General features: G+C 36.3%; 1 protein-coding gene and 1 long non-coding RNA gene across 6 annotated transcripts in view; one reads left to right on the top strand and one right to left on the bottom strand.

The window, feature by feature from the left end:
- Nucleotides 1–25,429, top strand: part of LOC149774468 (uncharacterized) — a 149,127-nt gene that overhangs the window by 76,074 nt on the left and 47,624 nt on the right. For all 3 annotated transcript variants that reach the window (XM_089945206.1, XM_089945208.1, XM_089945207.1), the window contains exon 2: nt 6,141–8,276. In XM_089945206.1, coding sequence (XP_089801332.1) covers nt 6,141–8,276 — 2,136 coding nt within the window. The remainder of the gene's footprint in view (nt 1–6,140; nt 8,277–25,429) is intronic.
- LOC149774469 (uncharacterized) overlaps nt 1–25,429 on the bottom strand; it is a 64,840-nt gene that overhangs the window by 25,499 nt on the left and 13,912 nt on the right. The window lies entirely within an intron of this gene.

The raw sequence follows: 25,429 nt of genomic DNA, 5'->3' as shown, positions 1-25,429 counted from the left end.
TCTAGATGCCGCTGATAAAGTATCCCTTCGGGTATTCCAAAGAAGGAACAATCTATCCTCAGATCTTGGTTCAGATTGTCACTGTACATGGTCGTGAACCGGCCTGCTGCATATTCCCTAATTTGGCATTTAAATATCCTTAATTTAGAATCGGAACAAAATCATTTACATTTGTTATGGTAATTTACATACCTTTTAATCAAACGATAAGATTGTGTCTGCTTAAAATCAAACGTTTATCAGTAAAAACATCTTGGTTTCCTTTGATAAACTCTTTTTACACAGCAGTATGTTAAGTCTAAATAGCTGGTATACGCATTTTATCCCGCTTGTATATAATACCGGGATATATTGTTACCGCTGTGTCCGTCCGTTTATCTTAATATCTGTCTGTCCATAACATATTCCATTCCGTAGCACAGCTCTCAAAACGTTCAGTATGGATGTATGTATGTATGTACGCACACACGCACGCACGCACGCACGCACGTATGCATGCATGTATGCATGTATGTATGTATGTATCTTGCTTTTAATCAATTTTAATTGCAGTCTTGGTGAAATTTACGTCAGTTTGTTTATCCATGTAGCTGTTTATTATCCACTTTCCTTTCTGGAGCAAAACTCCAAAACAGTTGAAGATATTAATGGGTAATGTTGTACGTTTATTAGAATAGTTGTTCACACTTCATCACTTTCGATATATGCAACGTTTTAATCCATCCATTCCTCCATTCATCCATCATTCCCACTTTTGTTGACAGCAAAACTTAAAAAATCATTCAAGATAAAACCATTGAATCTTGGGCACGGACAATGGAGCAATTATTCCATTACAAAAGAAAACACTTGTAACCATGTTGGAACAATGTCCTTGATTATACAATACAAACTAATACAGTATGTTTTCATGTTTGAACAATGTCCTCAGTTTTTACAATACAAGAGAATGCTGTAGGTACCATATTGGAACAATACAGTAGGTACCGTGATGGAAGAATGTCCTCAGTTTTTACATACAAAATAAAGGATGTGCCATGTTTTAACAATACAGAAGACGCCATGTTGGAAAAATGTCCCCAGGTTTAAAATAGAACAGAACGCAGTGGGTACCATATTGGAACAATATCCTCAGTTATTAAAATGCAAACTAATACTGTAAAGGGCAAATTAATACAGCAGGTACCATGTCGTAACAGTATCCGCACATGGTTAATTTTCTGTTAGAAGGGTTCGTTACATGGACCGTGTTTTTCATTAATCTAATAAACATTGACTTTCTCAAGACTTTTGTCAGTACATATTCATTGGTCTTTTGTGACCTTTTGCTTGATTGAAAGCCTGTATTCCTTTTCTATAATTAAATCTCTACCACTTTATTAAAACTACTGGTTCGGACAAGCTCTGTGATTGGTTTTAAATATTCGGAAGGTCTCGTACTCTGCCAGAGAGAGAGAGAGAGAGAAAGAGAGAGACAGACAGACAGACAGAAGAGAGAGAGACAGAAATCAGCTGAGAAGTGCAATGAAACAAGTTAATCACGTAACGGGACCAAAACGACATCTGTATTGAACTGTTTTTTTCTTCTTCAAATTTTAAAATATTTGAAATACAACACGGCAGGATCATGGAAGGCAGGCACTTGGTTTTAGTTTTTTTATAAAAAAAAAACAAAAAAAAACAGATAAAGGGTTTTTAAGCTTATCACTAGTTTACAATTACAATAACGTAACCTTTTCGATCTAAATAATATGTGGCACTGTTCTCAGGTAAGACACTTTTTATTAAAAATAAGGAACCATAAAGCAGAGCAGGCCCATGGCCCATTTATTGCTATAATCGTAAGGATTGCCCAAAAGTTATGTTATTTTATCTGTCGGAGATCTGTAAGGAATCTTTATAACACGGAGATCGTATGAGTATGCCTTTTAATTTACACTTGCAGAATACAACGAAATATCAGTTCGAATCTCAAACTGCGAACAATGACGCGGGGAAGTTGCTGAAGGCATACATATTTTTATCTGCGACCAAGCTAACCTGAACTCTCTACGTCTGAATAGATTTTAATAAAGTTAGACCTATCTTGGCCAAGTGATTGAATTGAAATGGCTTTTGTTGAAAGTTTCAGAAACACTGTACACATTGTGCAAACACCACCGGATTTGTTATTTAGTTATTTATTTGTTTTTGTTTATACGTAGCATGGCTTCCTTCCCCACCTTCGTCCACACACACGCAAATAAACATATATTAGAGCGATGGATAAGGTCCAATTGTGTTTTACCTCGGTATAGCGCCATTTTTTTTAACATACTGCGATATGTATAGCGCAGTTATGTGTGTGTGTGTGTGTGAGAGAGAGAGAGAGAGAGAGAGAGAGAGAGAGAGAGAGAGAGAGAGAGAGAGAGAGACAGACAGACAGACAGATTTATAATATAGGTTTAACAATTTTAGTCATATCGCTATAATGTCTGTAGTGTCGGAGTTTAAAAAGATGTCTAGCACTGGGCATCATGCCGCAAACATGTAACATCGTGTCCTTCCCAGTTACATTATCCATTCCCTACACTGATCATTCAACGCTTGAGCGCCCAGCGAGGCGGCTGCTAGTACCATTTTTTAATAAGTTTTTGGTATGATTCAGCCGGGATTTTAACGCGTGACCTCCTGCATCGGAGGCGGATGCTCTAGCCGCTTAGGCCATCGGAGCAGTCAGGTTGTATTTGGGACCAACCATATCATATTCTGGAGCAGAGACCTGACACTTTTTCAACAACAAAAAAAGAAAATTCCGCCTGCGAATGGCCGGATCAAATATCTTGTGCCGACTTATATCAAATAAGCATCTTAGCAGATTCATTATATTTTTTGGAAAACAAAATAAAAGAAAATCGTAACCTCAACTCCTACCAAAAAAAACGAATGGTCAGTGCCTCAAAGCAAACTAATTTACTGTGTGTGCGTGTCATTTGCTGTATACGTTGTTATACAAAACCTGTAATACAGTGGGGCGATTTAGCTTACAAAGTAGCTGATACCTTACAAAAGAAATTGCGCTTAACGTCGACAGTATGTTGATCGAAATAGTGTTGACACTGAAGCCTAAAATATACAGGTAAAAGTCGTTATAATGCGATGCTCGGGGACCGAAGAATAACATCGCGATAAAATCTGTGTCGTATTAAAATGTTTTGTTTTTTCTCGAAAAACTTCCCCACAGAAAATGTGCATTGATTTTTTAATGTCATCAGTTTTAATTAACCTATTGATCATATGATCTACTAGGGATACGAATAATCGGCTTTTCCGAGAGCATGTATTTAGAATGTTAAAAGAAGCGGTCACCTTAAATTAAAAATGGGAGCCATGTTACCATCGCGTTATAAGCGGACTCGCGTTATAACGGGTTTTACTGATCTATCTATCTATCTATCTATCTATCTACTATCTATCTTGTTGACCCCTCTCTCTCTCTATATATATAAATATATGTATATATATATGTGTATATATGTATATATATATATATATATATATATATATATATATATATATATATATATATATATATATATATATATATATATATATATATATATATATATATATATATATGTATATATATGTATATGTGTATATGTATGTATGTATATATATATATATATATATATATATATATATATATATATATATATATATATATATATATATATATATATATATATATATATATATATATATATATATATATATATATATATAGTTGACCTCTCTCTCTTTCTCTCTCTCTCTCTATTCCGCATATATTTGGGGATATTCAAAAAACCCAGAATATCTGTTGACCGGTCTATCAACAGTATTGTAAATGTTTCTTGTCTCTAGGAAGACAATTTTCAAACGCGGGATCTACTGGTGAACATTGACGTGTGAACGTTGTAATATGTATATTAGATGCATACAAAGTTGAGGAAATGCTACACGATTTTAAAGATTTCGAGGTACTGGATGATAGCGAGAGAGAGAGAGTAAACTGGGCAACGTATACGAGACAGCCACATTGTAAATATAGGTTTGGTTCTGTGGGGCAATGTTGATTTATTTGTTGTGCAATTTAGACAACGGTTAATGTATTGTAACTTGCAAGAATGGCACGATGTACTAAATGGATCAATCCCTTGTAGTAATTATAAAAGTTATATTGAAGGTGGAATACAAGTAGTGAGCGTTACGTAATAAGACAGCTATACACTCTCTTTGGATTAGGAGAGCTTCCTAGTCGTATAGTTACAGGCAAACAAGAATGAATGCCGATATGGCTTGTATATTATGTGTTAGCGGGTAAATTGTAGAGAAGTCCCATTTTATGCTTCTGGAAAGGCCCCCATACTCCAACTCGGGTATTAAGATTTATGTTTCTTCCAAATACTATTACAGATACTTGCCTGATGAAATTTGTTGCAATTTACTTGGAGATGAGGGAGGTTGCGGGTTTGAACACCGGCCGAGTCATACCAAAGACTTATAAAAATGGTAGTAGCAGCTCTCCCGGTTGACGTTTAGCATTAAGAGGTTAGTGCTAGGACTGATCGGCCTGGTGTCAGGATAATATGGCTGGGTGGGATATAATGCTGAATGTCTGTCACTTGACAACACTGTAAATTGCCACACTGTAGACATCGTAGCGATAACATTGATCAATTGATAAAGCTACGTTAAAAATACACACACACACACACGCGCGCGCGCATGCGCGCACACACACACACACACATGTGTACTAAACAAATTAACATACGATAGTAAATAACTAAAAAACATTTCTGTTTTTAATCCGAATTTATATATGTTTAGCTACATTCCATTTGTCAACTACGTTGGCATGCGTGACAGGTGTCAAACATGTGATCCAGGGATCGATCATAATTATGGTATTCATCATTAATTTATCGCAAAACAACTGCTTTGTAAAAATAAGAATAAATGTTTGAATCATTTTTGTCATGAAAATTGAAAACGTGCTGTTAATATCTTTAAAAATTGGTAATAAGATTACTTTGCAGTTTCGGTGCATTCCGTACTATCGGAAACTACCGAAGTACCGGTGTAGTGAAACTGTACTGCCACTAAACTTAAAGTTAGATAGCGATGAACATACTGGCCATACTTTGAACACGAGATACTTAGCCTTTATATATATATATATATATATATATATATATATATATATATATATATATATATATATATATATATATATATATATATATATATATATATATATATATATATATATATATATATATATATATATATATATTCCTTGGCTTGGACATGTTTGCCAAATTCGATTGGTCAGCAACATATGCATTTTATGTGATTGTGGTATGCGAAATAAATTTAAAACGAGTACAGAATAGTTAGTTATTAATTACTTACAATTTCATCGTATGCTAAATAGTGGTAAAAGTTATTGTATTACTGGGCGAAAGGGTTTTTGATACAAATTTGTACATCCTGTTGGACAGCTAACATATCATCGCATCTCACTCTAAACCCTAATAATAGCCAATGGACAACCAACCAATACTATTCCAAGCAAAGACGTATATATGCATTTATGCCAACTGGCACCTTGTCCGGGATTCAGTCCTGCTGTCCATCATCCAACCGACTGCGAGAACATACCATGTACAAACTCAAATATTTAAACGCACTATTCAAACACCATACTAGTATGTCGTTGCTTATGTCTTGTAACTTTTTGTGATGATCTTGTATACATGAATTATTGTGCATACGACGGTTGTTGCTAGAGGAACATGGTTTAATTATTTTCTAATTCTGTGAAATTCATGTTAATATCTCAGTCAAATAAGTTTGAATGAATTGCCCACTTACGTTCGTTATCACTTGCAAATTTAATAAACTGTGTCATACCACATGGCAAATTTTGTTTTAAAATGTAGTGAAAGATTAATTTTTTAAAAGGGACTTACAGCCACCCACCCCCGTAAAACAAGAGCGTATACAATATTATGTTCTAATTTATCTATTTTTTTACACAATGTTTTCATCCATTTAATCGCGTATTTCTTATTTACAATCTTGTATTATACAAAATATAATTTCGTTTCCAGGAATACCATTCTGACACAGACCAAGATGGCGCTGACGCCAATCGACGGCTCTCGATCACTCAATCATCAGTGCAGAGGCAGCTCCGAAAGTATTTCCTTTTGATGCCAAACGGAAGCAGCATGGCTCTTAAAGTGGATCCAGCTCAGACGCTGACACCTGTTCAGTTGGATACCAAGCCGCCATCATGCACAAATAACATATCAATGTCAGATCTTTCATTACCCGATCATTCGGGATGGATGACTTGGCAGTCAGGCGGCGGTAAAAGGGTATGGTGCGCAGTAGTGGATATGATATTATGTGTGTGTGAGAATGACCATGCCGAGCGACCGTTAGAAGTGCTTCTCTTGCCTGGTTGCAATGTAAGACCCCTTATTTACAAAACTGCAATCAACGGCCTGAAAACAAGATCCAATACGAACACAGTTACGGGTATAGGAAAATATCAAATGGTTATAGATAACTGTAGCGCACGACGAAAACATATATTTAGTGTTGAGAATCAAGCATCTTTAAATGTGTGGGTTAATGTATTGGAGACTGCTTCAAATCTGGATCCAGATCCTATTAATGGAATGATGCTAGAAAGGAGAAGTTCTTTGAATTCTATATTGCAAGAGAGACAATGTGAAACTGAGGATTCCGGGTGCACAACTCCTAGGTATATTCCCAGCTCAGATTCCTCAAGTCGTGTTCAAAAAGTATCCAACTGCGGGACGGCTGAAGCAGACAAAATGCTTAGTGCTCAGAATGGCATTGGTGCTAGTCAGCAAGAATCTCAATTTCAAGGTCAATCTTTGCAGGAATTTAGAAAGAGATTGCGAGGGTTGGACACAGAGCACGAGCAATCAAAGCATGCTCCGATCAAAGCTCAGCATTTCGATAAAGCACCCAGTAAAGAGAGCAAACCCAATTCTTCCAAGAAGATCCGATCGTTTGGTGGTAGCTTAGAAAGTCTACTGAAATTTAGAAAGAAAAAGCCGAAGAAGGATTTGATTGACTCTAGTTCAATGGAGGACACGACGAGTGTAGATAGCATGTCTTCAGGTGGTCAGACGTCTTTACGGAGCATGGACAGCGACAGCACGACACACCCAACTCCACTGGCAACTTCTTTTGATATTAGCAATTCGTCCTCCACCAAGAAGTCATCGGGGAAGTCAAGGTCGAAGGACACCAACATCATTAGACGAGCGTCAGACTTAAAAGAAAGGGTAATCACCAAAAGAGATTCAAAATCAGCCATTAGACTTGGAGATTTGACGGACTGTTCAATTCACGGACACCTATACTGCAAGCACCTCTTGAAGTGGCTTAAACACTGGTGTGCAGTATGCCACGGATGCTTTTACTCATTCAAATCACAGTCTCCTGAGGACCCTCCGCACTTTGCTATCTTACTAAACCAATGCACAATTAGCATTCTTTCTGAACAAGAAAGGAAACATAAGAGGAAGTTTGTGTTCAAATTGTCACGCCCAAATTCAAAAAGTTTATATCTAAGTGCCGGGGACAACAACGAGTTGAGCCGCTGGGTGCAGGTTTTGCATATGGAAGCTAACAATGTGCAATCTGACATAGTTAACAAGGAGAAACAATATAATACTGACCATAAGCCAAATGACCCGGTTACGCATAGTATCGCTTCTTCCAGGAATCCTATTCAGACCCCTGATTCTTGTATTTCTGGACCTAATTATTCAGACCAAACTGCCCAGGAGAAAGACTCTGGAAAGCCGAAACAGGCTCCTGTGAAACCTCCTCGGAAGCTCAGAAATTCCTCGTGTCCTCCTACATCAAGAACGATCTTGACAACACCGGAACCTAGTGTTATCTCTTCATCAGATGATTATGAGACCTCAGGAAGTGCGAGTTCAAAAAAGGAAGATAACCTTGTATTGGCAAGGCCAAGTCATTCTTTGCAATTCCCGACACACGACCGAGCGGTGACACATGTATGGCAAAACGAACGGGGGTATCTTTTCAATGTGATTCGTTCCAAGTTGAAAGCGTACCGGAAACGGAAGGAGGAAAGTGCAATTGGGGGACTGACTACTAACGTAGGGGAAAATATGCTTGTCATTGATGATGACACTCATGTGCAGAGAGATGCAAGAACTGAGACGGACGTCAAGGTAGGATTTTTATTCGTCTCATAACATTTTCCAACTGAAACATTATTTGCAGACTCATGAATATAATAAAAACTTTAGAAGATATCACTACTACTTACACTTTTAGTTGATATTGCAATGTTTGCACAAGCATATATTGCTATTTCCCCTGATTTTACTTTAGATTGGTGGTGTTTGTATATAATAGGTTAGTTCTTCTTAGGTGTTTTGGAGTATGATAACGTCCTTTTTTCCATGGGCACATATATATGCGTAAATGAAGTCCATAGCTCTAACACTAGTGAAAAATTACCATGTCAAATCCGATTAACAGAAGACTAATTGGTCAAACTAGAAACATACATATCTACAGAAATCTAGCAAGGAGTTCATTAAACAACAAATCTTTAAGAGAAGATTTGGAAGCAAAAGTGTCTTATATAAAATACAAGCGCAGGCATTTCAACCGATTTAATTCATGCAATATGGCTGTTTCAGTAATTTATTTTCCAATCCTCTGGAAATAAACTATAGTTTTACGACAATTTAAAAATATAATATGATAAAGTCATCGATGAAAATAAGATATTCTTAATTGCTTGCGTTTGCAAAACGATAAACATACAGGACGTGAAACAAAGAACTATGATATAATATATGAAAGTTTTCATAACTGTGCGCTTACACATTAAATAAAAGTTCTTGTGTGTGCTTACCGTATATATTCGCTTATAAGTCCAAAGAAACTCCAGGCTGCGCTGCACTGACCTCGCTCTACCGTTGCATAAGGCGCCGGCATATCTGGGCCAGTACTACTGTTTTCAACAAAGTGTTGGGACCAAGCAGTAGAACAAACATCATAGTTTCTGATCTGCCGGAGCATCATACGACAGCATTTCAGGGTCTTTATTATTTGGAATAGAATCTGTCTTATATGCGAGCATATACGAAATGTGCCTGAATTACGGGTGGGGCATTATTGAATGGTGAAATATTTTGGACCGTATTAGTCCGTACATGTGTACCGATACACCATAGCCGGTTTTCAGTGTCTATTATATACTAATATATATTCTGTAATTGATGTATTGGGATATGTACAGTGCCTTAGGTATTCTTTAACGCAACAGCAAAAACACGCATGCGCACAGAAGCCTCATTTATTAAAATATAGGTCCACGCAATAAAAATTTAACAAAAGCACGGTAATTATACAACACATTGCGACGCATTCAATTTCGAGAATTCTACCCACAGATAAAGGCGCACGTGCACTTCTTACTGTATCTCAAGTTCTTAATTATTAAAAGTTAGGTCTAAAGTCGGTTTGAAGAAAACAAAATCAATAGCTGTAAAACAAATAACATAGTTGAGAAGATTTTTTTTTAAATATCCGATTTTAGTGAGGAACTAAACAAAATGCGAAAATATGATACATAGTAACTATATTAAGTTGTCTTTAATACACAAAAGTTGTATGCCGCGAACATGTCGCATTTATTGACATGTTGTGCTTTACCGTATATATTGTATGTAATAGTGTAACGTGTCTCGTTGATAGAAAAGTGAATTTGAAGATACGGGGATAGTAGTGTTCGTGTGTTGATAAGGGGTATTAATTGGCGTGTGTGTTATGTGAAAAGAAATGTGAATGAGCTAAAGGCAAAATGTTTTGCCGATACAACATAAACATTTATGATCACGGAAAAGAAGTGTGCATATACGATAAGGGGATAGAAATGTACAGTATATCACCATCGAACAAAAACGTGCATATACTTCATGGGAATAGAAATAGACATCATATCATAATGTGGCAGAAATATGAACATTTTTACGACACTGTCTTAAAATGTGTAATGGAAAGGCAGTGACACCAACAATTTAATAAAATCAACAAATATGGTATTTCCCATGAAAACAAAGTGACAAAAGACACGTACAGTAATTTGGATTAAATCACAAATAATACTAAATGTCATATCACAAGTCCAAAGGTATCGAATGTTCCGAATGAATTCCAGTGGTTTTAAATGGCTAGATGTATCACAAAAATATAATCCAGAATGCGTTTGAATGAGTCATCAGTAATTCCAAAATAAAGGTTTAAGTTCATGAAAAATAAGTGTTCACTTTGTGATTTCAAGAAAAAATATCAAATAAATAATTCATTTCAAATTTTATCTAAACACAATTACACTTGACCTAAGAGACTGATAATAAAACAGGAACAAATAATTATTTACTAATTTCAATTGACCTAAATCGCAAAAGATCGTTCCTAAGTGTTTCAATGCATATTTATCTGATGAGTGTAAACGGAAGATTTTTTTTAAAAAATTTTGTTAAATAATTTATATTTTTATTAAATGAACTTAAAAGAAAGTAGATTAAAAACTAGAAACTTGTATAGTTAACTTGATTTCCTTTTCTTCTTCCTTCTCGATAGCTTTATATATTCATTCATTTGCTCTTCGCATTTGTATATTTATTTCCATTTTTCTTTCTTCGTTCATTCCTTCTTTCTTATATGCGTCTGCACGTCTTTCATCTCTCCTTTGATTAGGTATAAGCATCATCAAATTACGAAGCACATATCATTGCTTTTCATGATGCATTTTACTTCGTCGAGTTAAATACATGTCAAGAGCATCAACGATACCAAAGAAAATGATGTTGCAAGGGGAATAACTCGCATAAGAATTTGCACGGTATAATGTCACCTTCAGGCATGTTGTTTCCCTTTTAGGAATTTTCCCTCGATACATAGAAAATTTCTAGACTTTAGAAAACATCATTCTGTGTTTGCGACATCAGACGGATAGACAGACAGATAGAAAATAAAGATATAATAGAATGCGTACACTATTTGTGAAGCATGCGACAATCCGTCACAACTTGAAAATGTTTTCCCTGCCATTTTGACAAATAAAGCAGACACTTCTAAACTTAGTCAAATGCGACAAATAATAGTTTGGAGTTTACTATTCTATGGAATGTTTAGCAATGTGTGGAGTGTATAGATTTGTGTAGAGTGTTTCGTAATGTGTTGGGTATTTAGCTATGGAGTGTTCAGCATTGTGTTGTTAGTTTAGCGTTCTGTGGAATATTTATCATTGTGTGGAGTGTTTAGCACTGTGTGGGACGTTTGGCATCGTGTGGAGCAAATGTTGTTTTATCCCATGATTCATCTTTTACAATTTTTATATTTAGTACTTTACAAAGATATATTCATAGATGTACACATGTAATTTTTTTGTTCAGTGTCTTTTAACTAACTTGGGGATTTTTTTCCTCGGCAAGAAGGGCGAAGCAATTGAACGTTCATTTATTGCTCAAATTGTTTAACCTTTCCGTGTTGATTTATTGGTGATAATTCACGTTCGGAAATATGTGAGATCAAGGCATTCATAAATGACATTTGGAGACCTCTGATTTAAAGAGTGGCTCTTTGTCGCAAGACCGAATTGAGACCCCTGATTTTAAGAGTGTGTTTTTGTGAAGTGGTTGAATTGAGACCCTAGATTTTCTTTGTGAAGTGACCAAATTAAGTGTCCTTTTGGCGAATGGCCGATTTTTTTAAAAAAAATGCACACTTTATTCATTATTGTTTCTTTCTTCTTGCCCGTCCTCCTGATTGTTCTCATTGATATTAACCCAGAGTTTGGTTGAGTGGTGCTTACCGGCAAAGCAGCACATTGAGGTTATATACAGACATATCCTCGCGAACTGCATTCTCATACAGCATTGGCGCCGAAGCCATTTTGTCTTATTTCCTTTCGCTGTGCTTATGATCTGCTTTATTTCGGACGCCAGTTTGGCTGCATGTTTAATGCGATGCACTCACGACCAGAAGGGTGTGGGATTGATTCGCAACATATGATCATTTCCGCCATCCACCATGAAAATAAGTAACTCGGGAACACAATTTAAGATAGTGTCAACTACACTATATACTGTTTACACGAGATTAAGAGGTCTGCGTTGACCCAGATCTGTAGGCCAGTTATCTATCTGTCATATATAGGTATTGTTTTTCGGAACGGACTGTGCGTTATTTGCGGATAAATACAGTAGCCACATTGTGTCTCATACGTTTAGAATGTTGTTTTTTTTTTTTGTGTGTGTGTTGTTGTTTTGTTTTGTTTTTGTGTTTTTGTTCATATAAGCACGCTTTCTTCATGTATCCATTGTTTTGTAAATTGTCTACCTCACTTGTACGTTAGGTTTCCAGTTAACTGGTCAACTTGAGAACAAACTTCAGTGACGTATAGGATGGACTGAACTTTATACACTATTCGAGGGACCCTTATTTGCTGTCCACTCATACACGAACTTTATAACTTGAAAACTTTCAGCAAATCTTGTAAGTTTTCTATTGAAGTTGATTTTAGCTGTATATTTTATTATTCATTTTACCTTTTCGACCATTGATCTTATCTCAGATTATGGTAATTTTAGCATTCCATTAACATTACACACAGTCGCTGCATTCCAAGTGTGTAAATCACTGAAGATGAAAGTAGGACTCGTCGTCTGGTTAAGATCAATTTAACCTTGAAAGAAAAAATATCCGAGAAACCGGTTGGCACACAACTTTCGAATCTTGGTTAATTTAACACACATATATCAGAGAGAGAGAGAGAGAGAGAGGGTTTAGGATGGTGGAATTTTGTCCTGTTCATCGTTTCAAGTCTCGGTTCAAATAAAAACATTCAACCTTTGTTCAAATTTAAATGCACTTTGATTTGCGAACAGACGGACAAAAGCAAGTCGATGCACACCTCTCTGCAGTTTGAATATATGTATGTTTACAGTGTGACTACTGGGCAAATATGGCGAGAAAGTTTCTTCATCAGGTAAAAAAAGAATGATTTTTAATCTCAGATGATAGATAACATATGCCATGTTAATTATGATAATCTGAGGAAACTGATAATATTTGTTACAAGGAAGTCACTTTCCATAATATTCGGGGACTAGATTTTGTTTGAATAGTCCCCCACCAACATTTAAATCTTCTACTTTTTTCCATAAGGCCATTAAATGTATTTAAACAAAGTAATCATCCGATTAATCAAAAAAGGAAGATAGAGTGCAAGTAAAAGACAAGAAAAGACGAAGAAAGAAAGAAACTAAACTTTTCCACAAAAGTCGCTGCTTACTCAACCAACAACCTTGGTACTACGGTACAGTGTGCGAATTACACAAAATATTTCGGACGCAGACCATAAATTCCGCTTAAATTATTATTGTGGGATTAAAACCTTGAATTGATGACTATGTATCGCATTACTCCTTTATCACTTTTTTTCATGTTTGTGTTTGAATAAACCATTTGAAAAAGTGTATCCAGCGAACACAGTTTTACTGCACCAGAAGTTTAATTGTATCTAAAATTGTCATATTAAACTACTCTTTAATACAATATTCCCCCTCCCCTCGGGCCCGGTTCGTGTCACTGAGTACATTACATTTTTCTTTGGGCTAGTGTAAGATAATTTGGCAGACGACAAGTGCTTATTAATGCAGTAAATTCTCGTTCTGGTTAGCGCGTGACCCAGGTAATGTAAGTTATGCCGCCCTTTCCAGATATCGCTTCGGGTGTTGAGCGAAACAAATTACGGTGCCCTTAATATAACCCGACATTCTGAAATCTGGTTGACGAATGCCTCGGACACAGGACGAATTTAATTTTTATTGTTTATTTATGGGATAAGAAAGACTTGTTATGATGATAAATAATGTTGTTCGTCTTGTGACGTTTTAACGCCATTTCTTGAAGCTACTGGCAACATCCTCACAAACCCACACTGGCCGAGCCTGAAACTCGAACCCACGAGGACAGAAGTGAGATGGCAGTGTTCGGTCAAGTTGATTGCCTTAAGTCCACTCGGCGACCCGGTTCCCCAGTTATGATGATAAAACAAAATTAGCTTTATGTTGTTAAATCATACCAAACAAAAACTGTCAGTTTATGAATATTTTGCGAGGAGGGGCAGGAGAAAGGGGGTGGGATAGCGGCACTTTAAAAACATTGACATATCATGCCAATGAAATGTAAACTGCACTATGCACATATATACAGACAACCGACTCGGGCTGGTCCGGGCCGGTTTCGAGACAATTGGAGTAAAGTCCCTTGTGCATAGAGATACCACGATAGCTGCCGAGGCTGCTCCAATGGTAAGATTCCGATATCCTAACCAACGAGGGGGCGCTATCCAATTATTATGTAATTTTGGGAGAGTGGCGTATGTAAGGGGAAGTTGTTTGCATTTGAAACATGCACAGTGGGAAGAATGTTGGCATACTTCTATATTACTCTGGTCTAATGTGGCTGACATTTCTTTAGATATTGTACTTAAATTAGACTAGAAATCAAAATTTTCCTTTTACGTATGTAATTTTCTGCAGATTTTAATTCGACTGCAATGTTTATAAATTAAATATCGTAAGCGGGTAGTGATTATATTGCGTGGAAGATACCACGATTCCGTAAATTGCCGAGTTTTTCCGAGTTTTGATGAGACGACAGATCACGTGGTACCGTGACGCTATACTAGCCAGTCCTCGAATACAAACATCAACATTGGCGAGCGAGGCAGACAGGAGACCACATTTGGGTTGCACATTCAGAAGTTGAATCTGCAGTCTGATATAATAGTTTATGTACTGTACTGGTAAGTGCTAAAAGAAATTTGTTAGGCACAGGCCCCGGTCTGGTGACTTAAATAAACTAAAGTCCTGAATGAAATTCCACAAGCCCGGACAGTTCATACCTGTCAACTCTCAAGCCGGGAGAAAAACCTCCCGATTTTGTGGGTATTTCCTCATCTACATACCGATCTCGTAATATCTCTCAATTTTGCGCAGCGAAGTCCCGATTATTACATTATGTCTGTCAATTTTCATTTGTCAAAAGAAAAAAAAACAACCCCAAACCATTTTTAAATATAACGTATGCAATCCACAGTCTAAACTGTCACACTGCTGACATCGTAGCGATAGGACTGAAAAATTGTTAAAGCTACGTTAAAAATTCAAATCACACGAACACACGTTTAAACCCGGCACTGGACGAAATAATATCATACAACAGTTTTTTTTTCTTCTTTTTTTTCTTCTTCAGTAAACAGAACGTGAAGATTAAACATTATTCAAGTAAATTTCAGATTTTTTAAACAACTACAACAGTACTATAGTAAAACAAATAATTAAACGAATAAAATTGTCACCAATTAGCTTAAATGAATGATCACGTTGAAATTTTCTCTGCAAACAAAATCGCATCTCCATTTCCGCCAAAGAAACTCTGCCAGTTAACACCTGACATTCCTCTACCGTATATGAAAAGTTTAATTACCATGATTAAATTACAAGGAATAAAACAAAATATACCATGCAGTATATGTGGCCCTAAAGAAGTAATTCTGAATAAATATTTTATTCAGCAAACAGTGTTACATGCATTAAGACTTAAACCTAAGGAAATAAGGTGGGGCATAAAACTTGAGAAAAACAGTTGCCACATGTACGGTAACTTGTGACTGCAGATTTGAACTGTTAAAATGAAGTCCATGGCATCGTAAGTAACAATAAAATAGGCATCGTTTATTTGGTAATCAATTGCTGATGCTTACACATACACACACTGTCGAACATGATTTCTTTGAAGTATGTCCGAAGGGCAGTCCTTTTCACAAGATCAATGCAAGGATAAGAATTCTGTTCATTGGTCATACCGGCTTTATTGTTTGCGTACTTAAATCAAAACTTTTGCTATTTTGCAATTTAGCCAGAACTGACCAGAATATGCAAAAGGGGCTTGTCATGGGGGAATAATAAGGCGTATATTAGCTAGAAAAGGCACGTCAAATGGGCGGTCGCACATTGGGGCAAGGGGGGTGGGGGTCAATATCCCCCCCCCGTTCTATTGTCAGACAGTTAATGTGAAACTTTGACCTCTTTTTTTTTAATCGCTGCTTTTTAAACTGCCCAAGGAATAGTTTTATATCAGTTCCAATTAATACAGATTACCGTTTATGCATACTATGTGTATACAATGCATTTTTTTTAAAAAAAATTTAATTTTTATAAGATTACTGAAAATTGTGTTTTCTCGAAACACGACAGGTTTAGAATCTTATTTTTAGCAAAACTTCCATTTGATCAAAATCAAATCTAAATTTCACCTAGGACAGTGGTGATTTGATTTAGATTGTGCCGTGTTAAGGCATGTATGTCAACATCTTGAAAATACATTTACTCATTTCACCAGCGCGATAAAAGTTTCCTCAGGCAAACAATTTTTGTTTCGACAAGCCTGACGGACACCTCACTTTGAATACAGGATGGGCCGAAACTAAAACCAGAAGGGGCCCAGGGTGTCGGGCTATCAGATTTGTTTTTAGCACTGCTGTTTTAGATAAAAGATATGTGGATTGAGTGTTGCATTTTGTGGTCACTTACTCGTCCTTCTGCCTATTTCTTAACTCACAAGTTTAACTCTTTTCCCAGGATTTAAAATGTCCAAAGGTATGTCTGGAACAGCGCCAACTTTTAGTCTAGGCCTAGCATTTGCGTATCTTTGAGCTGCTATTTTTTCATGATCCCTCTCGTAACATTCCTTTGAGAAATGTAACGAGCACATAGTGCTGTATGGTGTTGCTTTGAAATCGACTCGTTTATAATAATGTACCCATTCTTTCATGATGCCTTTATCTTTCGGAAAAAAAAAATATGTCAACAGGCCTTTCTTAATGTTCTATTACACCCGTAAGCAACGCAAAACGATATTGTCTTTTATTCTGGCAACTCCCACTTGGGCTGCCGGAGTCGCTACTATGACGTCACATCCCGAAAGTAACCGAATAGGCGCGGAAATTTTGCATACGAGGTCACGGAAATTCAGCTCCTAGAAGATAGGCCAATATTTAAATATTGGCATTACGGTCGCAGATGATACTTCAGAATAAGGTTTTCTGCTATAGTACTTTTATTATTATTCTATATTTCCATTGGTTTCTGGTCTCCTTTAACGGAAATTGTACATGATCAAACCACACCGCTAACTAAAATGACTGCTCCCTTGTGCTATAAAAGTCACCCTGAATTAGTTTAAACTAAATTACCTTTAGCACTTATTAAACTTGAGAAAATGAAATTAGCCCAGCTAGAGAATATCAGCTTCCGAAAGTGGAATGAATGAATTACCAAATATATAAAATTTAAACAAATAAAGGTTATCGGCTCTGGTTTTTTTTTTTTTTTAATTTACCTCTGAAGTCCAGGAAGTGAAAATGACCAAGTAGAGCTAGCAGTTTTTTGAAAGGTGCACAGCTGGAGTAAGGCCAAGCTGTATACTATATAACCCATATTACACCCATAAATCGTACACCAAAATAAAGGGAATTAAAGGTTTTTTGAACAATATCTAAGATATATAATGTCTTTTTTAAATAGCCAGTATAACCAGTTAGGAAACCCGGCGAAATTCTTTTCTTTAAAATTCTAACCATATGCAAAATAGGAAACTGTAGAGCTTTACCTGATCCACCGCGGATACCGCTAATGTTTTGATATTTATAGTTAACATATAGATACAAAAAGGTGTTAATATTTATCAACACTGATAGTATCAAGCTGACGACCGTATCATCGTTGTTATCGTACATGGTGTTCTTGTCGTCGTAACTATTCCCAGGATCAAACAATAAATCTCAATTGCACAACACGAACTGTCTCGCAACTACCACCTTCGTCTTAATTCGGCATTTGCCGTTTTCTCAGATCTTACTAATCTCGGGATCAACCACTGTTTACAGATCACTCGTCAATACTCGGGATTTTCAAATTAATTGCCCAGTTGGAGTTCACAAAGATGCATAAGAAAATTCCATAATTTTCTTAAAATGTAAAAACAGAATATTTATTTGATATACCCGCTTTCAAAGCACAAACTACCTGCCCATTTTCAATGACAGAAATCGAATAAATTTTATATTAAAACAAACCGCTATATATTCTTAAAATGTATTTCTGCATTCATATGCATTGCCCGAATTTCCAAAAGCTTTAAAGAATTTATAGTGATAATCGTGAAACCATGACAACTAATTTAAATTTTGTGTAGTTTGTCATTATATCGCTTTGAGTTGATTGCAGTATACAACCGTTAAATATTGCTCTAAATGATAGCATAACGTATGGTTATCATAAGCACTGTTTCTAGGTATAGCACAGAGTGATACGAAATCACAGACTTTACATTTTTGGAAGAATCTGTATCAAACACGCTAGGGTTCGAAGAAATCCAACATTTAATATTGTATTAAAAATGTCACTGAAAATTCAGACGAGTATTGCATCCGAGATGACATGTCTTTAGAGGACTTACGGTATTAATTGTATTGTAGAATGGGGACCAGTCTAAAAGTGGGAGAATACAAAATAGAGAACATACGGTTCTGGTTGACCATGATTGGTTGATAATAACAGTTATACTTTTATTTTAAAGAAGTCTTTTGAGAGTTTAACCTATTTGGAACTAAACGAAAATAGAGACAATGTTTTTTTGATGGAATTTCTGTTCTTTTACAGACCTGAGTTTGGAACAATCATGAATGAAATTAGCACCAGATTCTTTAGGTACGAAATTGAACGCACGAGTTTCAAACACAGGTAAATAATTATAAAAAAAATGCCGCGAGATATATGGGTTTCTGCACACAGAAGCTCCCTTTAAGGATGGTTCTTTACTGAGAAATATAGTTTTGATCATGAGCTTTCAGAAATGTAACCTTATTGCACATGGATTGTTGAATTAGTACCGTGTGTCCAAGACATCAGTTGAAATGTACGCAAATATCGTTCAACGAGACTTTTGCATGACTCATAGCAATATACGGGTGGCGAGAGTCTGGCACATGTCTGTACAATTGATTGTTGCCGAAAGATGTCGCTTGTTTTCTGTCCTTTTCTGGCTCAGAGATGCATCATCTATATTGTAAAGATTTTTTTTATTGTGTGCATTATAGGTGATGAAATGTATGGATGAAACAAAAGCTGGCACGAATGGGTGTTAGGTTCTGTGTTGTATTATCTATATATTCAGTTTATGAGATTTGACGATATTTCACTTGAGCGTTCAATTAAAATTAAAGGAACAGATGAAAATTGAGCTTATCTACACGTCATGACTGTCGTGGTTGAGATAGCTTTGAATAATGGCAGCATTGTAAGGTGAACAATATCTGGGTTATGTGTAAACTGAGAGAAATATTGCTCTGGGTCTTTTACGGTCGCTGTCCCGATACGCTGTCATTCGACCCGGTCGCTTTAAAACTTTAACCCAGAAAACGTTATTACATCCCCTAAACCGCGAATGGCGCCATTTCTTACAATTCCCCGTCATGTCAGTACAACAAACTTGGATACCATCACTCTTGACCTATACATATTGTTCCTCGCTTGGCCCGACTTCCGGTGCACAACTAAATTCTTAGATGCTATTTCAATCTAGTGCTGATATGGTCACGTGATCGATCAAGCGTGTTGGATGCTACTGTCGGTGTGTATTACAGCCATTTCTACTACCAGCTCGAATTGTTCAACGCCTAGTATGTTTGATTTAAAAGATACAAAGAAAAACTGTTGTAAGGTTTTCCGAATCAGGTTCCAGAAAAGGTTTTTCCGCCCCACGAAGTATGCGATGATCTAAGGAAACGAAACTTTGGTGCCCTTTTTTTCCTTCCCATTCCTAGCATGGAAATCGTTGGATCGGAGAGTAAATCATTTATTATTGCTCTCGTAGGGTTTACTTAGACACGGGAGGGGTGAGGGTGGAGCTTTGCAACTACAGATCGATATTTTTAAGGAATTTATTTTATATCTTCTGTTGTTTCTGTGTTTGTTGTTATTGTTCTTGTTGCTGATGTTTTAGAACCTACCTGTGGCGATACAAAAAAAAAAATTATGAATGAAAATGTATCTCCTGAAGGAGTTGATTTTTTTGGTCGTAGTAGACTCTGAGAAACAAAAGTTTCTTTTATTTAAGTTGGCTGCTGCCTGAAGAATTTTTAATTTTGTTTTGTTTTACAGATATTCGAAGACATGGCGTGGTCTTCATTTCTAGTTTAAAGGTGGAATAAAGTATATTCTTCCTGAATGTTTTTACATTAACCATTGCATTTTTAATTAGGAATCAAATAAAAAAAAAAATTTGTTTACATCCATTAGTATACATTTTGCAACGTATTTATAATCTAACTGTCAATGGACCTTGCACACAATGAAGAGAATAAACAGTGTTCTGAGGTATACACACATTCAATCCGTTAATTAATTAGATTAATTCATGTTGGCTTCAAAATATGTGACAAACCAAGAAAATAAGGAACGCAGTGTAACCATATTCACTCTCTTTTATATGTCATTGTTTTTTATATTTGTAGTTGTTCACTTATTTCTCTTTCCTCACCTTTTTATGATAATCCGTGTGTCAGAAAACACCTGGTGACGCTACCGCGTTTAACCTAAAAACTGTCCACACTCAAAAAGCTATGAAAATATGCATTTATCCAAGGGATAACACAAACATTATATATTTTTAACCACCTCGGTTATTTCCTTCGAGACGAAAAACGGCTTGGATGTGTGTTGGCCAAGTAATTTGCAGAAAAAAATCATACTATTTGTTCGCTGCAGATTTCTTCGCAAAAATAAAAGCAATCTATTCCGGCTACCTCGGTTATTTCTACCTTTTGATTGACCTTGAGGTTGCAAATGAAAAAAATAATTCGACGCATTAGGAACTTCTCAGTAATTCATTGCTTCGTAGAAAACAGAGGCGTTCCGAATGGTAGCTAAGGCAACTATGACATATATTTAAGGCATGACCTGTAGGATTAACCGAGAAGTTGCGAATGGAAATATTCTCTTAAATTTACAAATGACTGGTTAAATCTGATTGACAGACACAGACACCAGTGTAAGCCGTTTCTGCATTAACCGTTACCGGTTGTTTCTGAGCCAAGTGAGTGTGAGCAGCATACGGCCGGTAATTATGATTTCTCTAGAGTCTCTAGACCTTTACTAAACTACCTCAACAGAGCTTTTCAGAGCCAGATCAAAGTCAGGTTGAACGAAACTAAACTTAAGTTATATCGGGTCAACTGAAAAAAGAACAAAATAAGCACAAAAAATCCACCCCTGGCATATAGAAACGGTAGGTTGTTACTGTGCCATGGTAGGTTATACTATGCCATGGTAGGTTATACTGTGTCACAGTAAGTTATATTGTGCCATGGTAGGTTGTACTGTGCCATGATAGGTTGTACTGTGCCATGGTTGGTTATACTATGCCATGGTAGGTTATATTGTGCCATGGTAGGTTATATCGTGCCATGGTAGGTTATATTGTGCCATGGTAAGTTATACTGTGCCATGATAAGTTACACTGTGCAATGGTAGGTTATAATGTGCGTTTACCTTGTTAGCACGGTGTATATGCAGTGTAGTTAATTAGATTTACTCTTTAATGTGGTTTGGTTTTGCTTGTCTTTAAATCAACCTAAATAACACTTTAAGTCTTTGTACTATAAGTTAGCCGATTTTCCAGTAATCACGTGTATTCACATGCTACATCCTATTTTAATGTTGCAGAATAAGTTCTCCTATTTCGTAGCATTCTCATATGATTTTAGATTTAATTACTCCAGCTGAAAAATAGATTTTCACTATCGCGTCAGGGATCGGTTCTTGTCAAATATAAAGCGTTAATTGCCAGTCATTGATATCATAATGCTATAAGATTACATTCAGGTTTTCTTATCTTTGGAATTCTAAGCACCACATCCATTTGTTGAGCTCTTGTGTCGAACTCGACCAAATCCTCGTCCACTATAGTGCCACGTTGCTCAATCGCATATTAATGAGATAGATCAAATGTGTATTTGCTCGTCCGTTTTTTTCGTTTTTCTTTTCTTTTCTTTAATTTTGTTACGCTTATACAGCTTTACTGTAAACGCGACATCGTATTGCTTTTCGTCTCCGACTCTTATAATCAAAGGTTACTTTAGTCATCTGCTTTGTTGAAAGTTGCATAATAAATCCCCGGCATCATGTTGGAAAGTATGATGCTTTATCCACTCCAGAGATAGGAGCCATTTATTACATAATCATTGTGCTCTAAATGGTTGAATCATTGCGCATATAAAATGATAGGATAAAAAAAAAAAAATGGTCTGCATAACGTGATCGCAGCTGTGCAATTACTGATGGGAGAAACCACAGTGAGATGTAAACATGCCTGGTCAGGCTCATTAGAGTTAATTATAACCTTGACAGTCAAAGGAGCAACTATTGTCTATTTGTGTGAATCAGCGCTCCGAGGTGTGTAGGTGGGAGGGTCATTAGTATACAGAGTACGAAACACGTGTCTTGTTGTTGTCCAAGCTAGAGGAGCATATGTACCGATCATTACTGGAATATACAGGGAAAACAAGGTAAGATACATGAACTTAACATTGTTGGTACCTTCCTTGGCTGTATGTGATATGACTCCAAGAAGACACCGAAAGAGAGGTGAGAGAGACGCACACACGCACACACCAAGTCACTTTTAAAAAATAAACATTCGGGTATCCAAAACATTTTTTTTTACGAGGAGAAACCTCTAAAGTGCTAACTAAGCCACATATTTTAGGAGGTGTCCACAAAAACAGAAGACACCGAATTTAGTATTTAGCACGTTTACGGGTCATATTATCTAACTTAATATAAATAATGTAATTGCTTGATTTGGTTTAATTACGACCATATTTGTAAGGTTTTCTGTGTGACGTATGCTGTGAAAGCTGGATCACAGAGAGGCCAGTTTGAGGAAGTGTGTTTACTTACGGCACAGCAGCACATCACTGACTATATCCTACACGAATCTGTACTTGTATATATGCCCACCCCATTTTCACATGATGGATTAAAACAACATAATTTAGACTAGGTTAAGATGTCACGGTACCCTTGATATATGTTTAGGTTACTCAATATATTTATACAAAAGAGAATCATCCATTCAAAAAAGGGACAAATTCATAGAAGAAGCACAAATTTAAAAGAGAGTCATAGTTTTAGTGTTGAATCCTAATTTTAATTGACTCTCAATTCAAAGCTGCCAACCTCAATGTACAAAATACTGAAAAAGTGTACAAAATAAATCGCTAACAACAATAGCAACTGGAAGAGGAAGGTTAATTTCTTAACGAAATTTAATAAAACGAAATTCCTATCGAATTACATCAAAGTTATCAGTGATATTTATACATGTTGTAAATTCACGCTGTGTCGTACATGACGAAGAAGCAAATTGATGTTCATTAGCTTTTTGTGCATTTTTTATGTCCATGCCAAATTACGAAATGGCAGTTACACAATTTGCAAAACGCAAAGTTTTCTCCTTTACTTGAGATTGTCACAGATCTAAATATGATGGCTCAGTTGTCATTCCAGTTCAGTCTTCTTTTCTTTGCTGGAGAAAATTGACTATTACGAAGATGAGATACAGTGATAGTAGCAACTGTTTGCAAAATCCAATAGTGTCGTTAAAAATTGGCATGGTAGCCTCAATTTGGAATGAGCCAATCATATTCTAGAATTCTCTATCCCTATATACATTTGATACATTTACTCTCAGAATGGAACTGGGTAACGGTTCTAAATAGAAAATTGCAAGAAAATTTTTTTTAAATTTATTTATTATTTATTTATTTATTTATTTATTTATTTATTTAAAAAACGGATTTTTAACAACAACAATAACAAAACCCATACACTCATATTGAAGTCCAAAATACGTGACAAATACGGGCAAAACGGGACACTTGGCTGCAATGCACAATCCACTTCCAGGTCATTACATGTTTTTAGTACCATTTGTAGGGATGTCCATCTTCTATGTGCCTGATACTTACATTATGTTACTCATTTCTATTTTTTCCACCTTCACGCCTTTACTTTTAAGACAATGAACAAAAGTTAACTGCTGTTTTATTTCTTCAAATCAGCAGGGTCACCGAACCCCGTAAAGCTTTCTACAAATAAGACAACAAAATTGATTTGAGAGGCACGGGCTGGTCTCGACCTTGGAGAAACAAAAGAAATCGTGATGACGCTAGTACCTTATGCTTAACTTCTAGTTATTCTAGTATTTACTTTTAGTTTCACATAGTAGTATTTTTGTAGAATTTCATTGGTTTTTCATTTAGCATAGTCTTCAACGCTTTAATTGTTGCAATTTTTCATAAAGGTCTTAATTGTCGTAAATTTGTTTAATCATCTTAAACGAAATAAATTCGATGGATCGACATGTCATTCTCAAACGTTTCGATTTATCACCCTGTTAGTCTCAAAAACATGTTAGTCTCCATAACTGACGATCTATCGTCCAGTTAGTCTCAGACAGTTTCGATGTGTCATCATGTTAGTCTACAGCGCTTTCGATGTACGTCCTGTTAGCCTTCAAAACTTTCAATGTATCGTTTTATTAGCATTTACAACTGTTTATGTATCGACAAGGGGGTGTCCAAAACTTATTATTTATCGTCCTGTTAGTCTCAAAACCTTTCAATGCATCGTCCTGTTAGTCTCTAAACGTTTCAGTGTGTCATCCTGTCACTCTATAGCGCTTTTGATTTATCGTCCTGTTAGTATCCAGACGTAACCAAAATTGACATAATATGCAAAGTAATAATCTTGTGTCACATCATCCATTCACTTGCGCAGTAATAAATCGTTGTTGGCAGCATCTCTTTGTTTTCTAGGTAACGTGTTCAAAATGTACAGTCCCTTACCCAAGGATACACCACGATAGCTACCCAGGCTGTTGTTGTTGTTCAACCATCGTCAAGAGCAACGCAAAAAATATGGCAGGTGCATTGGCTAGCGATTGGATGCATTTCATTCCATGGTCAAAAGCCACCATTTTCCGGGTACTCACTCCTTATCTCAGGCAGCGATGTGTGGGGCGCAATACAAAATAAGTCTGTCTGTCTGTCTCTGTCTCTGTCTCTGTCTCACTCTCTCTCTCTCTCTCTCTCTCTCTCTCTCTCTCTCTCACCGCTCCGGTGGCCTAGTGGTTAGAGCGTCCGCCTCGGATGCGGGAGGTCGTGGGTTCG

This window comes from Sinohyriopsis cumingii, unplaced genomic scaffold, assembly GCF_028554795.1.
Source record: "Sinohyriopsis cumingii isolate HCF-2022 unplaced genomic scaffold, ASM2855479v2 utg000229l, whole genome shotgun sequence".
Lineage (NCBI taxonomy): Eukaryota > Metazoa > Mollusca > Bivalvia > Unionida > Unionidae > Sinohyriopsis > Sinohyriopsis cumingii.
Note: the sequence above shows the minus strand (reverse complement) of the source record. Positions and strands in the feature narration are given on the sequence as shown.